At 40.5% G+C, this 15,022-nt stretch overlaps 1 protein-coding gene across 1 annotated transcript in view; it reads left to right on the top strand.

Annotated features, from left to right (window-relative positions):
* Window positions 1-15,022, top strand: part of DNAH8 (dynein axonemal heavy chain 8) — a 324,409-nt gene that overhangs the window by 56,539 nt on the left and 252,848 nt on the right. Inside the window, exons 13-18 of the mRNA XM_058663714.1 lie at window positions 3,538-3,684; window positions 7,273-7,470; window positions 9,791-9,867; window positions 11,234-11,333; window positions 11,922-12,041; window positions 13,966-14,101. Coding sequence (XP_058519697.1) covers window positions 3,538-3,684; window positions 7,273-7,470; window positions 9,791-9,867; window positions 11,234-11,333; window positions 11,922-12,041; window positions 13,966-14,101 — 778 coding nt within the window. The remainder of the gene's footprint in view (window positions 1-3,537; window positions 3,685-7,272; window positions 7,471-9,790; window positions 9,868-11,233; window positions 11,334-11,921; window positions 12,042-13,965; window positions 14,102-15,022) is intronic.

The following is a 15,022-nucleotide window of genomic DNA, read 5'->3' as shown; positions in this document are numbered from 1 at the left end:
TCTGCCTCCTTCATTCTATTTTGGAGACTTTCCACTGTACTTTTAATTTGCTCCACTCTATTCTTTATTTCTAATATATCAGCTTTCATTTGATTCATTTCCTGTGTGACATGTTCCTTAAATTTCTGGAACTCCTATATAATGTACTTCTCATTAATAAGAAGGTTTATAACAAGTGTTTGGAATTCTGTGTCCTCCATTTTCTCGATGTCTTTCTCAGTGAACTCTGAGGTTGGCAAAGGATTTTTCTCCTTTGCAGGGGAGTCTTCAGTAATATCCATTGTGCCTCTGTCTCCTCTTTTGATCTTAGTCATTGTACTTCTGGTTAGTAGAGTCTTCTCCTTGGGGAAGGTTTCTAAGCTATGTCACCCATAGGTCTACAATTCAATTTTATTTATTGTGGTTGGCACACAATTCTTTGTTTGCAGTCACTTGTGCCACTCCCTCCAGCAAATTCCAGATCTAGGTTCCTATGTTAGACTTCTGCCATGTTATCTATAGCCCCAGCTCCTGGCTCACCACTCTCCATCTGCTGTGATATTGTGCTGAGGCTGCACTGTTGTCTGTACAACCTTTCTCCCACTTCCTGTTAGAACAGTTCCCATGATTAGGGAGACACCAGGAGTCATATATAGCTAGGTTGTTGGTGGTGCTGATCTTGCCAGAACCTGTTGGCTGTTAGGTATGAGGGCCACACGGACTTATTTTGAACCTTACGATGCCAAAGTCGGTATTATTTTCCCTGTGGGACCAGTGCAATGCACTGAGCTCAGTGAGTTAGTTCCCAGCTCAGCACATGTTCAGCTCACTGTTGTGCCTGCAGTCCTAAGCTTTTCCACACAGTACAAAATGATGCCTGATGTGCCACATCTAGAGTTCTTGATCTGCTGGCCATCAGGTCTGAGGGCTGCTTGGACCTATCTTGGGTGGAACCTGTAGAATGCCACGTTGTTGCAGTTCACTGAACCAAAAATGAATTCACTCCCAGCTCAGTGCTTGCACAGTACTGTCCATAGTCTTTGCCTCCCTATTCAAAATGGTGCCCTATTTGGCTCTAGGGCGTGAACAGGACTGTGAAATCTATCCTGTTCTTGCATTGCCCGTCTGGGACCTGCTGCTCTGTCTCTGCTCCTGGTGAAATCAAACAGACCAGCAGGATGAACAGTTCTTTGGGTTCACCTCCCAAGCTCCTGGTGAAAGTCCCTTCCCACTTTGTTGCTGGTGGAGTTCCAGCTGGGTATTGGTCACTGCAACACCACATCGTTGTGTCTGCTGTTTTCCTGTGTCAGTCTCCAGGTACCCCTCTGGTGTTGTTCTGTCTTCTCCTGTTTTCTAGAATGCGTCCTAGAATGTGTGAAGCCAATGCTTCACACTGGCTAATGTTTCTCCATCTGTTTAAATGTGTCCTTACTCATCCCACTCTTGACTCTCTAGTGTTGTAATTCTTTTAATATTCTCAAAGTTTTCTGCTTTGGAAGTTAGACTGAATTAGAACTGGTCTCTGGATTTTCTCAATTGGAGTTCAATGTGGTTTCTATTATGTATAATTTTTTTTCAGGAAAATTTATTGTGTAATTTTTAGAAATAATTTTCAGATGATTGGAGAAAATACTAATTGTGGCTCAGGACCTCACCTGTCCAGCAGGAGGGGTAAGTTTGTAAGTAAAGAGGTGGCAATGTGAAGGAACTCCTGATAGATGGTAATTCAACAAGGGTGGGATCTTACTGGTATTTCTAGCATCTGAAAAAGTTACCAGTGCACAATAGGCACCGGTAAATTATTGTTGAATGGATGAAAAATAATCAAGGACCTTGGAGAGTACAGTCATGATGCTTTGGAGATTAAGTTAGTAGAGAAAATGTGTATAATAATTAGAAGTAGGTATGAAAGCAATTATTCTCAAATCTGCATATTTATTGAAGTCACCTGGGGAACTTGTTAAATATACAGATTTCTAAGTCCCAGTCATTAACATTGTGGTTTAGTGACTGTGCTAGGCAGAATAATGATGACCCCAAGGATGTCTTTATTTTTATCCCCCAATTTGTCAGTATGTTATGTGACATGGCAAGGGGAAATTAAAATTGCAAACAGAATTAATATTGCTAATCTGATCTCGTTATGGGGATTATCCAAGTGTTCTGATATAAGGAAGAGGGAGGTGGAAGTGTCAGCATGATGGTGAGGTAAGAATTGAACTGGCTCTTCAATTAAGGATGACTGCTTGGTGCAGTGGTTAACATCCCACATTAGAGGGCCTGGGTTTCAGTCCTGGCTCTACTTCCAGTTCCAGCTTCCTGGTAACAAAGACTTCACGAGGCACCGGGTGGCAGCTTCAGTATTTGGGTGTCTACCATCTTCTACCCGTGTGGGAAACTTGGGATGGGTTCCAGGATCCTACTTTTGGTGTGACCATGTTTTGGGTTTTGCAGGCCTTTGAGGGGTGAATCAGTGGCTAGAAGATCTCTGTCTATGTCTCTCTGCCTTTCAAATAAAAAATAAAATCAAAAGGAAAGGAGAAGTTTAGCATAAAAAAGTCTTTTTTTTTTTTAAAGGAAATATTAGTGTGACATCATAGTTGATTTCTGGACTCTGGCTACCATAACTATTTTTAAAATGAGATTTTTAAAAAGATTTTTTAAAAGATTATTATTTGAAATGCATAGTTTTATATGCATGCACACATACACACACACATGCAGAAAGAGAGGGAGAGAGGGAGGAAGAGAGAGAGGGAGAATGAGAGAGAGAATGATTCTACTGATTCACTCCCTGAATGGCCGCAATGACTGCTGGCTGGGCCAGGCAGAAGCCAGGAGCCAGGAGCCAGGAACTTCATCCCTGTCTGTCACATGGGAGCAGAAACCCAAGGACTTGGTCTGTCTTCTGCTGCTTTCCCAGGTGCATTATCTGGATACAAAGTAAAGCAGTTGGGTCTTGGATTAGCACTAAGATGGAATACTGACAGGCGACAGCTTAACGCATTACACCACAAAACCAGCTTCAATATATCTTCTTTTTGTTTCTAAGAGCTTCTGGACTGACTAGTCAGTGGCATAGCTCTGATCACATGTGTTTTCAGCAGTGCTTTATCAATGTCTTTATCCTCACTTTCTGGAGAAGTGATGGATGGATAACAAATTAGTATTGCAGACTTCATGTTTTTCATCTCTGTACAGAAGAATGCCGATTGAAACACGGATTTCACCTGAAATAAGTTGATGGATAGCGTCTGAACCTCCTTGGAGTTCTAATGAACCACGATCATGTAAAAACAGAGAATATATATCATACTCTGGTGTAAAAAGAGAGGTAAAAGAAATTAGTGAGGGTGAAGAAGAGAAAATATAATGTATAGTAAGGAAACCTGTGTTGACTTTCACAGGTCCTTAATATGTAGGCAGAAAAATTGAATTTTTATTTTATTTTTTACAGCAACAGAGCAACAGAGGTTGGTGTGACCAGTTCTGAAGTTAGGAGTTTTGACTCCCAGACTGATGTCTCTTCACCCTCTCTCTCTCTTAATTCTCTGACAGGATTGCATTTTTCTATTCAAGGAATATCAGTCGTCTTTTCACAAAACAAGGAAACAGATTTTAGAATCCTCAGGAGAAAAATCCTTCGAGGTTTCAGAAATGTACATATTTGGAAAATTTGAGGCTTTCTGTAAAAGACTGGAGAAGGTAAGCATTAGCAGTCAGAACCACCTACCTACCCCAAATGACATCTTTTTGGTTATTTCATACTTGATGTAGTACCATTGAGTATTGTTCCTGAGCTTTTGTCTCACTGCTGACATGACTCATTTGATTAAATTACTCACAGATCACTGCATTTTATTACAACTTACCTTCTCATCCCTGATTACTATCTCTGCCAGTCACACAAGAGCTATTGCAGACTTTCATCTCTCACAAAGCCTCGATTCTACTTTCACCAATGGAACTCAGATGTAAAAGGCTCTGCTGTTAGCTGTTATATTAGGCTGAAATAAACTGGGAGATGAAATATCTTCAGTACCTGGCAGGACCCTGTCATTTTAAAAAAAGATTTATTTATTTTTATTGCAAAGTCAGATACACAGAGAGGAGAGATAGAGAGGAAGATCTTCCATCTGATAATTTACTTCCCAAGTGACCACAATGTCTGGAGCTGAGCCAGTCCGAAGCCAGGAGCCAGGAGCTTATTCCGTGTCTCCCAGGTAGGTGCAGGGTCCCAAGGCTTTGGGCCGTCCTTACTGCTTTCCCAGGCCACAAGCAGGGAGCTGGATGGAAAATGGGGCTCATGGGATTAGTACTGGCACTCATATGGGATCCCTGCATGTTCAAGATGAGGACTTTAGCAGCTAGGCCACCTCGCTGGGCCCCTAAAGACTTATTTCTTTAGAAGTTTTATTTGAAAGACAGAATTTAAGAGGAAGACTGACAGAGAAAGAGGCAAAATTGCAGGCTTTTAGAGTAAACCAATGAAAACGAGATTTTTCTTTCTCTACCTCGCTAAATATGTATATTTATATAGCACTAATTATATATATATATATTACTGTTCCACAGGGCTCTATAACCATTTCAACAATTTAATTTTGGAACATTTTCATGCTTACTAAAAGTAAAGAACGTCTAGTGTACCAGTGTTAGACACCTGGTTTTTGGTGGGAGGAGACTTGGTGGTCCATTGTTAGTCCATTATAAAGAGACTTAAGGTTGCACAATAGTCTCTGCCTCTTGTTGTATCTTATAAATGTAAATTGTAATGCAAATGGAAGTTTTCCAGAGCCCTGTCTTTGATTCTATTTTCTTATCATCTTGAACATTTGGGAGCAGGAGGAGAGGTGAGAGGCTGATATTGCTGGAGAGAGAATTAAAATCGTGGAGTAGGTGGTTAGGTAGGGCTATATTCGTGATGGGTGGAGAGGAGGGAACCCAAGCAATTGGGAACTAGAAGGGGGAAGCAAGGCCAGTGACCTGGTGAAGGAATTATAAATTGGTTGTTAGTACTAAGGGGTCAATACTGACAAAGAGCGAGCTGGAGAAAACACCAAATCCAGGATGAAGCAGCAAGAGTGTGGTTGTGTTTGGTTACCACAACAGATGTTTTGTAGCTGCCGGGTGTTGTGGGGCTGAAGGGTACATTGGTTATGTTTGAAGGGACAGCTGTGGGATCACCTACTATCTCGGATAAATAGGGGCTGTGTTGGTGTTAGTTGTTTCTTTCCAGCCTCCGCCAACTGTTGGTGCTGGGGAATGTCAAGAACAGAGTCTTAGACGGTTGAGGTAAGGCAAACTTGTGCTTTGGAGTTGTTCCCATTGTTTTTGCTTTTTAGAGTAAGTGCGTGGACTGCTGTGAATTCCATGTGTCCTGTGGTTTCTCCAGGTTTGAACTGGCTTCGAGAACACCATGGTGTTTTGAAGTGTTTGGAAATACTGGAGTAACAACCATCCTTTCTCTGAAAGTGGTCTTCTGGATTGGCAGTGGCAGGGACTTTAGTGAGTTCTACTGGCTGTGTAGAAGCACTGGTAGTGCTGTCTTTCTCTGTTGTATATGGAATGCTTCCTGAAGATTGGGTTACCACTTTTCTGGTCACTGGAGAAAGGGATCAGCCCTGCGGAATGCTGTTGTTCTCTAAAGCAGGAATCAGAGCAAGGAACCACTGAGGGTTAAGCAACTGAGTGGCATGCAGATATACAAGATTTGTTTTTGGTGTGAAGTCGGTAGTGGTGTTTTGAGATAGAGGCAGCCAGTTTTGAAATGTAATCCCTTAGAGGGTTTTTTCCAGGGTTCTTCGGGATCCAGAAGAGATTGCTGTCATTCTGTAGGCTTTTGGGGTCAATTCTTTACCTGAATGAAGGTGCCAGATAAAACACAGGTATGCTACATATCAGTACTAGTCAGGCCCCACAAGAATGGAAGAGCTTACAAATGCAGTGATTTAATGAAAAATTTTTTTTTCAGAAAAGGATGTGGGTCAGTGGTGTGGTGCATAAGGTAAAGCCACTGGCTGCAACCTCAGCATCCCATGTGGGCACTGGTTCCAGTCTCAGTTGTTCCAGTTTGGATTCAGTTCTCTGCTAATGCACCTAGGAAAGAAGCAGAAGATGGCCAAGGTGGTTGGGACCGTGCACCCATGTGGGAGATGCAGAAGAAGCTCCTGGCTTCAGTCTGACCTAGCTCTGCCTAGAGTGGCAGCAGATGGAAGATCTTTCTGTCTCACCCTCTCTCTCTAACTCTGCCTTTCAAATAAATAAACTAAGTCCTAAGAAAAAAATAAAGAATAAAAGGATGAAACTATTTAGCTGTGTTCCCATAACAACCCCTGGTGACAAAAGATGAAATAATGAAATTCTTTTTCATTTTTGAATTTTTATTTTTGATGATGTTTACATAGTTGAGCAGGGTGGGAAGGATTGAAGGTTAGGGCAAAGTAGGTGAGATCATTGCTTCCAAATTTTCTATTTCTTCTTCCATTTATCTGGGAGATAACCCCTTATCTCCCACACCCAGCCTTACAGTCTCCCCAGTAACCAGGGATGGGGAACGCCACCTATTATCAACCCTGGGTTCCTGATGTGGAGTGTGTTCCAAGGGTTCTGCTTAAGTGGTTTCAGTAGTTCTGAAATGCTGTCAATCTCGCTGATCCAAAGATAAGGAAATCCTTCCAAGATGCATTGGCTGACAGAGTTGACCTTAGAGTCTCCATTTACCCAGATAATTGCTGTCATCACTTGGTTGACATAGTTGTCTGATTTGTTCTGCCCTCCTTTATCTACTATGATAGCAGATGTCCTTGCAGGCCCCAGTGGGCTGCCATATCCTCCATGTACATCTGGGCCTGTCATCCGCTGCTCCATCTTTTCCACTGAAGAGGGCGCCGGGCTGCTCGACCCAGGCCTGGCTGGAACCCCACCCCCACAGCTCATGGAGCTGTCACCCACCACCTGAAGGACTCAGGCCAGGTGACCCGGGATCCACAGGATGCCACGCTTCCACCCTCCCCTGGGGCTCTTGAGCCCAAAGTAATGAAATTCTTAAAAAAAAAATTCTATGTTCTCTCTAGAGGTGATAGAATATTGTCTCTCTCAAATAGGCTAAGACTGGTTTCTGGTGACAGAGATTTGTCTTTTGTTTTATTTCTTCTTGTAGGTTTTAGCCAAATGATTCTAGGATCTGGTTATTGGTGTGTTTTCTTAATCAGTGAGTCAGTAATAGCTTATTTTAAGGAAAAGGGCCTATTATCCCATTTTAAAAAAGAAAATAATATTTTTCTTTTTAAGATCACAGAGATGATAACTGTTGTGCAAACATATTCAGCCTTAACTAATTCTACAATAGAAGGAATAGATATTCTGGCAATCAAATTCAAAAATATTTATCAAGGGGTTAAGAAAAAACAGTATGATATTCTGGATCCGAGAAGGACAGAATTTGACACTGATTTCTTAGATTTCATGACAAAAATCAGTGGTTTAGAGGTAAGTAATCTTACATATTGTTACTTTAAAGTTGAAAAGTAATCAATAGTACTGTTCAATATTGTAAATGCACATATAGTAAATGTTCACACATTTACTGTTTATTTTTAATTACTTTCACATGATAAAATGCTTGCAATGTGAATAACTTTTAGTCTACAGAATAGTTTGTATCAGTTTTAAATGAAAAATGAGCATACCCGAGAAAAGATGGTATTGAATAACCAGTGCCCAAAGGGCTATTATGACTAGGGTTCGTTTTTAATTTACATTAAAATTTGTATTCGATTTTTGTTGTGCCATGGAGCCAATGTCATTTCTTCCAGGCTACGAGAGAATTCGTAATCATTATTCTTTGTCCTAAGTGTGAACTGCTTTGAGAGAAGATTGGGAAGATGGATCACTTTGCTTCTGGCCAATATTTCATGCCCACATTCTCTCTGTATCTCCAGAGAGGCCCTCAGGTCCTGTGTGTCACAGGTCAAGGGGCCAGAGGGATGAAGAGTAACTGGGAAGTATATCAGATGAAGCTGTAACATATTTCTCTCTCACTTTTTCTCTTCTATTGAAAACCACTGTTAGTCCAAGGTTAGCTTCAAGGAATGACCTATAATGTTCTAGAGAAAGAGGGAGGGATAAGAACGTACTTTGTCCACTTTTGACTCTGAAATTCTTATGGAAGTGAGAAAAATCATATTATCCCGCCATTTAACTTAAATGCTCAAAAAACTGTGTTTTATATAATTTTAAAAAATATGAAGTTCCTAAAATCCTATCACTCTTTTTTTTTTAAATATTTATTTATTTTTATTACAAAGTCAGATATACAGAGAGGAGGAGAGACAGAGAGGAAGATTTTTCACCCGATGATTCACTCCCCAAGTGAGCCACAACGGCCGGTGCTGTGCTGATCCGAAGCCGGGAACCAGGAACCTCTTCCAGGTCTCCTACGCGGGTGTAGTGTCCCAAGGCTTTGGGCCATCCTCAACTGCTTTCCCAGGCCACAAGCAGGGAGCTGGCTGGGAAGTGGAGCAGCTGGGTTTAGAACCAGCGCCCATATGGAATCCCAGCGCGTTCAAGGCGAGGACTTTAGCCTCTAGACCATGCCGCCGGGCCCCAACTCCTATCACTCTTAACAATTTTTGTTTTTGTGTGGATTTCTTTTTATCTTTTTGAAAGATAAACTCTTTAAAATTAAGCTATACTTTAGTTATGCCTTTTGGTGTTTGGCTATAAACTTAAAAAAATTTAACTAAATTAGAAAAAAAAGAACAAGAAAGCATATTAGAACTAAAGATTATATGTTACAAAATCTGTGTTGTGGTCTTAGTCTTGGAGATCATACTTTTTGATTTTTTTTTAAAAAAAGATTATTTTTATTGGAAATTCAGATACATATAGAGGGGAGGAGAGACAGAAAGGAAGATCTTCCATCTGCAGTGGCCGGTGTTGAGCTGATCTGAAACCAGGAGCTAGGAGCGTCTTTTAGGTCTCCCATGTGGGCACAGGGTTCCTAGGCCTTGGGCTGTCCTCAACTGCTTTCCCAGGCCACAAGCAGGGAGCTGGAAGTGAAGTGGGGCTGCCGGGATTAGAACCGGTGCCCATATGGGATCTCAGTGCGTGCAAGGTGAGGACTTTAGCTGCTAGGTTACTGCACCAGGCCCTTGATTTTTAAATAATTTGCTTGAGGTATCAGCTTTAATTGCCTTTTTTCCCCAATGTTTGATTGAGGAATATGCATGTAAAGCAATTTGTGAAAAGTGATTCCTCCTTTTTTATACTAGGAGTTTAGCATTCACTGCTATGGCTGGGATTTCGGAAGAACATTTTTTGCTTCTAACTTGTCTTCGGATTTCTCAGAGAAGAGTAGCATGAGAAAATAATACCTGTTGGCCTTAAGTGTCTGTGGCCTCATCACATTGTTCCACCAGCATGTTTTGAAGTCAAAAATATGCTGGATAAAGAATACACCGTTCATGAATTCTCAAACTCAGTAAATATTGAGTTGCAACTGCCAGCATCAGAAGATATTATGATCTTTGCAGCAGTAATTTTAACATATTATTGTTATAAAAGTCATTAATGAAATTTTACACTCAGTTTTTGTACTACGTGTTTGGAATCCAGCATGTACTTTATATGGACAGACATTTTTCTTGCATGGAGTGGCCATGCATGGCTAGGGACCACCCCACTGGACAATCATAGATGCTTAAGTGGTTGACATGTGTAAGTTTATTTTGATTTTGTAGCAAAGTCGTTTATTACTATTAGAAACCCAAATCCCCTCTTTGGTTTAAATGTGGGTATTTTATTTTAGGTACAAATACAGGCATTTATGAACAGTACTTTTGGAAAAATACTGTCCTCTCAACAGGCTCTGCAGTTGCTTCAAAGGTATTTATGACACCTTAAATCATGTAGTTTCCAGCTGAAACAACTTGATACCTAAAAACACAGTTTCAAATAGGATGTTCTTGGAAGTTTCTCTCACCACATTAATAGATGGGTAAACATTTGAAATATACTAGGATTTTTTCCTTTGCATTTTTTTGGTGACTGGAAGTCTTTCAATAAAAAAAAAATAGCATGATATTCTCCTCTGGCTATGTAAAATCCTGGAGGTTAATTGCATATATCTTTACTGAAATGGGAACAAATAATGTTTAAGCATACATATTGAAAGAATTTCCAAAAGTGAGATTTTTAGAGTAGTGGACTCCAGGAATGTCCATTTTCCTTCCTGAAAACTCCTATAGTTTCTTTCTTAAAGTTTTTACTTTATCACATGTTTCTAAAGGGTATGTGATGTTTTGATGGACATAGAGAAGAGGTTACTATAAGCAATCAATTAATATATTCATCATCTCTCATACTTACTGCCCTCTTTGGTTTGTAGCAAGAGCTCCTAACATCCACTCACCTTCCAGCTTCCTTTCCTCTGTTCATGACAGCAGCACACCCCATGAGTTCAGGGTATCCTGGATTAGAGGAATGAAGTAGACTACAGGCTTCCATCTCAGGGAGGGCTTAAGGCCCCCATTAGGGACACTTTAGGAATCCTTCCATGATAGCTAATGGGTCTGGCTTTGCAGCAAATCCTCATCTCTGTGACAGTCACTATGGACATAGATGCTTTTGATGAATGAGAGTGGTACATAGTTGGCAAGTACCATTTTCTTGGCAACTTCTCTCTGTTTCTTTTTCTCTCTTTATTACCTGGAATGTGCTGATGTCAGTTCAAATGCTGCTTGTACTTCCTATGTGTCACTCAGGCACTAAGTAGAAGTGATGCTTATCTGACAGTCATTTTGATTTGGTTATTTGGAATTTTGTGAGCATCGATGTTGACAGTGGCACATTCAATGTATTGTCTTTCATCTTTGCAAACCAACTCCCTTCTCATTGCTTTAATCTCAGTTTAAATATAACTCTTTCGGGAAAGTCTTGTTGACTTGTTGACTTCCCAGACTTGGCTGGGTTCCCCTGTTGCATGCATTCCCAGCACCTCATAGTGTAAATAATTGTTTTTATCACTTGTGGTTGCTAGTTGCTTTTTTTTTTTTTTTTACATAAAAAAGCTATAAGCTCCAGGAGAGCGAGATCACGCCTGTGTTATCCATCACTCATTGTGTGCTCTGGCACAATGTATGAGACTTAGTATGAATATTTATCCAAGGAATGCATAGATATTTAGAACTCTGGAATATCTTAAGTGTGTTTCTCATTTGCTTTTTAATTATCCAGCTTTAATTATTTTTAGATTTCAGAAGCTGAACATTCCTTGTCTTCAATTAGAAATCAACCACACGATTGAACGAATTCTTCAGTGTTATGTAGCTGAACTTGAAGCTACTAAGAAGGCAAGTATCATTATTTTTTCATAGACTAGGCTATTAATACAGAAGGAAAAAAAGCGCAGGTATTTGCCATCATTCTTTTGTGCCAGTTTTTCAGAGTGATATGTTCCTGCTAGGCGTGTTTGATGCTCCTTCTGAATATGGGAAGATGCAGACAAGTGTGTCATTGGGTAGCTAATTGACGTCTCTTTGTTCTTAACAACTGTCTTTTCCTCACGGATTTCAGATGTGTGCAGAGAAAAGCCCATTTGAATTAATGTTTTTGCATACAAAAATAGGGGCTCTGGCGAGTATTATGACAGAGTGTAGGTCTGCATTTCCTCGTAACCACTTCCTTAAAATTTGGGATAGGGACAGGAAAAAAAAGTGCATGTCATGGGTAATAAAGGTGAAAGAGCATTAAGTATCACATATTGTGAGTACCTCTGTTTCTGAGCCTCACATTGTCTCTGAAGTGCATTTGCAATTTTGTTGACTATCTCCTGTGTCTGCAACATGTGAATAATGGTGAAACAATAGTACAAATAAAAGTATTTTCTTTTTTGCCTTCTTTGTTGAATTCAGACTTTAGTACTGTGTTTTAAATTCCAGCTTTATCACTCTCAAAAAGACGATCCTCCTCTTGCTCGCAACATGCCCCCAATAGCAGGCAAAATTCTCTGGGTGAGGCAGCTTTATCGCCGGATAAGTGAGCCCATCAACTATTTCTTTGTAAGTCAATAGTAAAATTTATGATGTGTGGGTTATGGGGGTTTTGATACATTAAATAGATTTGATCCTGTAACATTCATACACAGTCAAGTCATTAGAACCATTGCTTTCTGAGTTTTATAGTTGAGATTTATTTATTTGCAAGGCAGGGAGAAAGTTCTTCCATCTACTAGTTCACTGCCCCAGTGGCCACAACAGCCAAGGCTGCGCTAGGAACCAAGAATCTCATCCACATCTCTGTCATGGGTAGAATGGGCCCAGGTGCCTGGATCATTTTCTGCTGCCTTCCCAGGGATATTATCAGGGAGCCCTGTTAGAAGTGGAGTAGATGGGACTAGAACTGACACTCTGATACAGGATATTGGTATTACAGGTGGCAGCATAACCCACAACACCACAATGTCAGTCTTTGGAGCCAATTCTTCTTTGGTCAAAGGAAAGTTAGCCTATAGTTTGAAAGAAACGAGATTTGTTTTTTCATGTTCAGCATATAAGCCAGTTGAGAAGTTCATGAATCTTAGGACATTATGTGTTTTAATTACTTTGGAAAATGTATTTAAAAACAAGGTTTTGAAAGAACAATAAAATACAAGTCTACTGTGCTGCTCATTCCTATGTGTAGACACAAAGACATTGGTGTTTAATGAAAGTGCAGATAGAGTATATTTCTATTTGAAGAGCCAAGATTTAGGCAGGGAATAATAGAGCATTTTAATTCTCCACATCCTGAAGATGATTAGATTTCTTAAAAATGGGACAGTCTTAGGCTGTGTTGGAATTCTGAAAGTTCCAGTGTGTCTTTGGTTTGTTTTCATTTGAGACAGGGAAGCAGGGGTGAGTTGGTTTATTTGATGTTATGTCTTATGGTTTGATGAACAGAATAACTGTAGATTAGTAGCCTTGCAAGACACTTTTTAATTTAGGCAGTATTGAATGTTAAGTTTCTGCCATTTCTGTTTGGCTGCAATTGTTCATATCAATGTTCTGGAGAGCCAAAAAAAAAAAAAAAAAAAAAAAAAATTAAAGCCCTGGCCTTGTTTGAGAAGCCAGGCTGGGGAACTGCTGATTGACTTGAAGTGGCTAGGAAGAGATTGCCCTGTTTGATCTAAAACTAATTTTTCCATCTTAATCTTGTTTTTATCAAGTTTTTTGTTTTATGATTTTTTTGTTTTACTTATTTAAGAGACAGGAAGACAGAAACAGACAAACAGAAAAGAGCAAGATTCCATCTGCTGGTTCATTCCCTCAAAGCCCACAATGACTGGGGTTGGAACTGGACTGGGATGGGAGCCAGGAGCTGGAAACACAACCCGAGTTTTCCATCAATAGGAACCCAGTTACTTGCGCTATCAAGGCTGCTTCCATGGTCCATGTTAGTAGGAAGCTGGAGTCAGGAGACAGAGTTGGGAATTATACCTACACACTCTGATGTGCCTACAGGAATTTGAACCATTAGATTAAAATACCCATTTTGTTCTATATTTTGATTTTAAAAGTTTTGATTTTATTCTTGATGAGTGATTCCTTTTCTGGTGCAGGACTATAAGAATTTATCTTGCTGTTTATAATTGAAGGAAAATCAGTCAATTGTATCTTATCTGGAAAAGTGGGGAGGTACCCCACGCTACCTCCCATGCATTGGAGGTAGAGTCACCTAGCAACCCCTCCCTGGGGGAGGCATCTGTAGGACCAGAGCACTCTCCTTTTTAAACCTTTTCTTTCCTTTCCCATGGTTCCTTCTGTACTGATACTGCTTCCTTGTTTCTGTCTCTAGCTTGTGTGGGCTCTCCCTTCTCTGGCTTACTTAGAGGCAAAAACATACATTGGTAGCACAATTCTTTTAAAGCATTTAAAAGCTTTAATGTTTCTGATAGGAAAAGTTACTAATTTCCAAATATATCTTTCTTCTTAAAAACAAAAACAGAAAAACTCAGAAATTTTGTCAAGCGTGGAAGGTAAAGCCGTCATTCGTCAATATAACAAAATTTCCTACGTGTTGGTAGAATTTGAGGTGATTTACCACACAGCGTGGATCAAAGAGATTTCCCAGATTCAGTATGGTAGGTATAAGACTATGTGCTGAGGCACAGACAGAGATATTGGGTGGTTTTGAATGAGACCGTGGCTCTGGTGAAGTTTTAAAAATTTATTTATTCATTTGGAAGGGAGAGGGAAGGAGAAAGAGAGCACAGACAGACAGACAAACATGAAGACAGAGAGATCTTCCTTCTGTTGGTTCACTCCTCAAAATGCCTGCAACAGCTGGGACTGGGCCAGGTTGAAGCAGGAACCAGGAAATCAACTTAAATGTCCCATGTGGATAGCAGGGACCCAGGTGTTTGAGTCTTCATCATCTACTGCCCATCAGGGTGCACATCAGCAGGAAGCTGGAATGGAGAGCAGAACTTGAATTCTGACCCAGGTACCCTGACATGGGATGCAGACATTCCAAATGGTGACTTAACCCTTGTACCAACTGATATGGAGTATTTTTTACATCCATGCTTTACCTTTAAGCTCCCAATCATAACCTCAGTTGTAAACTCTTATCCAGGACCTTGGTGGAACTCTGACTGCATCCCCTTCTAGAAATGTTTGTTTCTCCCACACCAGGATCTCTGCTTTGCCAGAGCAGAGTGGTGAGCACAGGAAACCCCACAGGAAACTCTGTGGGTGGGGCACTGGACTTGGTGATGAGAAGAGCTGTTCTTCTTTTTGCCTCTGTTCCAGAACTCATCACATGTTTCAGTTGTTGGGGATGGAATGCTTATACACAGATCTTGGCCACACCACATACCTGCATCCTTGAGGACAATACCTTGGTCCTGTAGGGTGTTGTCCCCAGCCCTGCAGTTAAACCTTTAATAAGCACTTTGAATAGGTCAGCTGTTCCTGGGTAATGTGGCATATGGTAGGATCCTGTGGGTTGTAATAAAAGTCTGCCATACTTTCTCAGAGGAGCGTTCATGAGAAACTGAAAA

The sequence above is a fragment of the Ochotona princeps genome, chromosome 1, assembly GCF_030435755.1.
Source record: "Ochotona princeps isolate mOchPri1 chromosome 1, mOchPri1.hap1, whole genome shotgun sequence".
Classification (NCBI taxonomy): domain Eukaryota; kingdom Metazoa; phylum Chordata; class Mammalia; order Lagomorpha; family Ochotonidae; genus Ochotona; species Ochotona princeps.
This window is presented reverse-complemented; position numbering and strand designations above follow the sequence as displayed.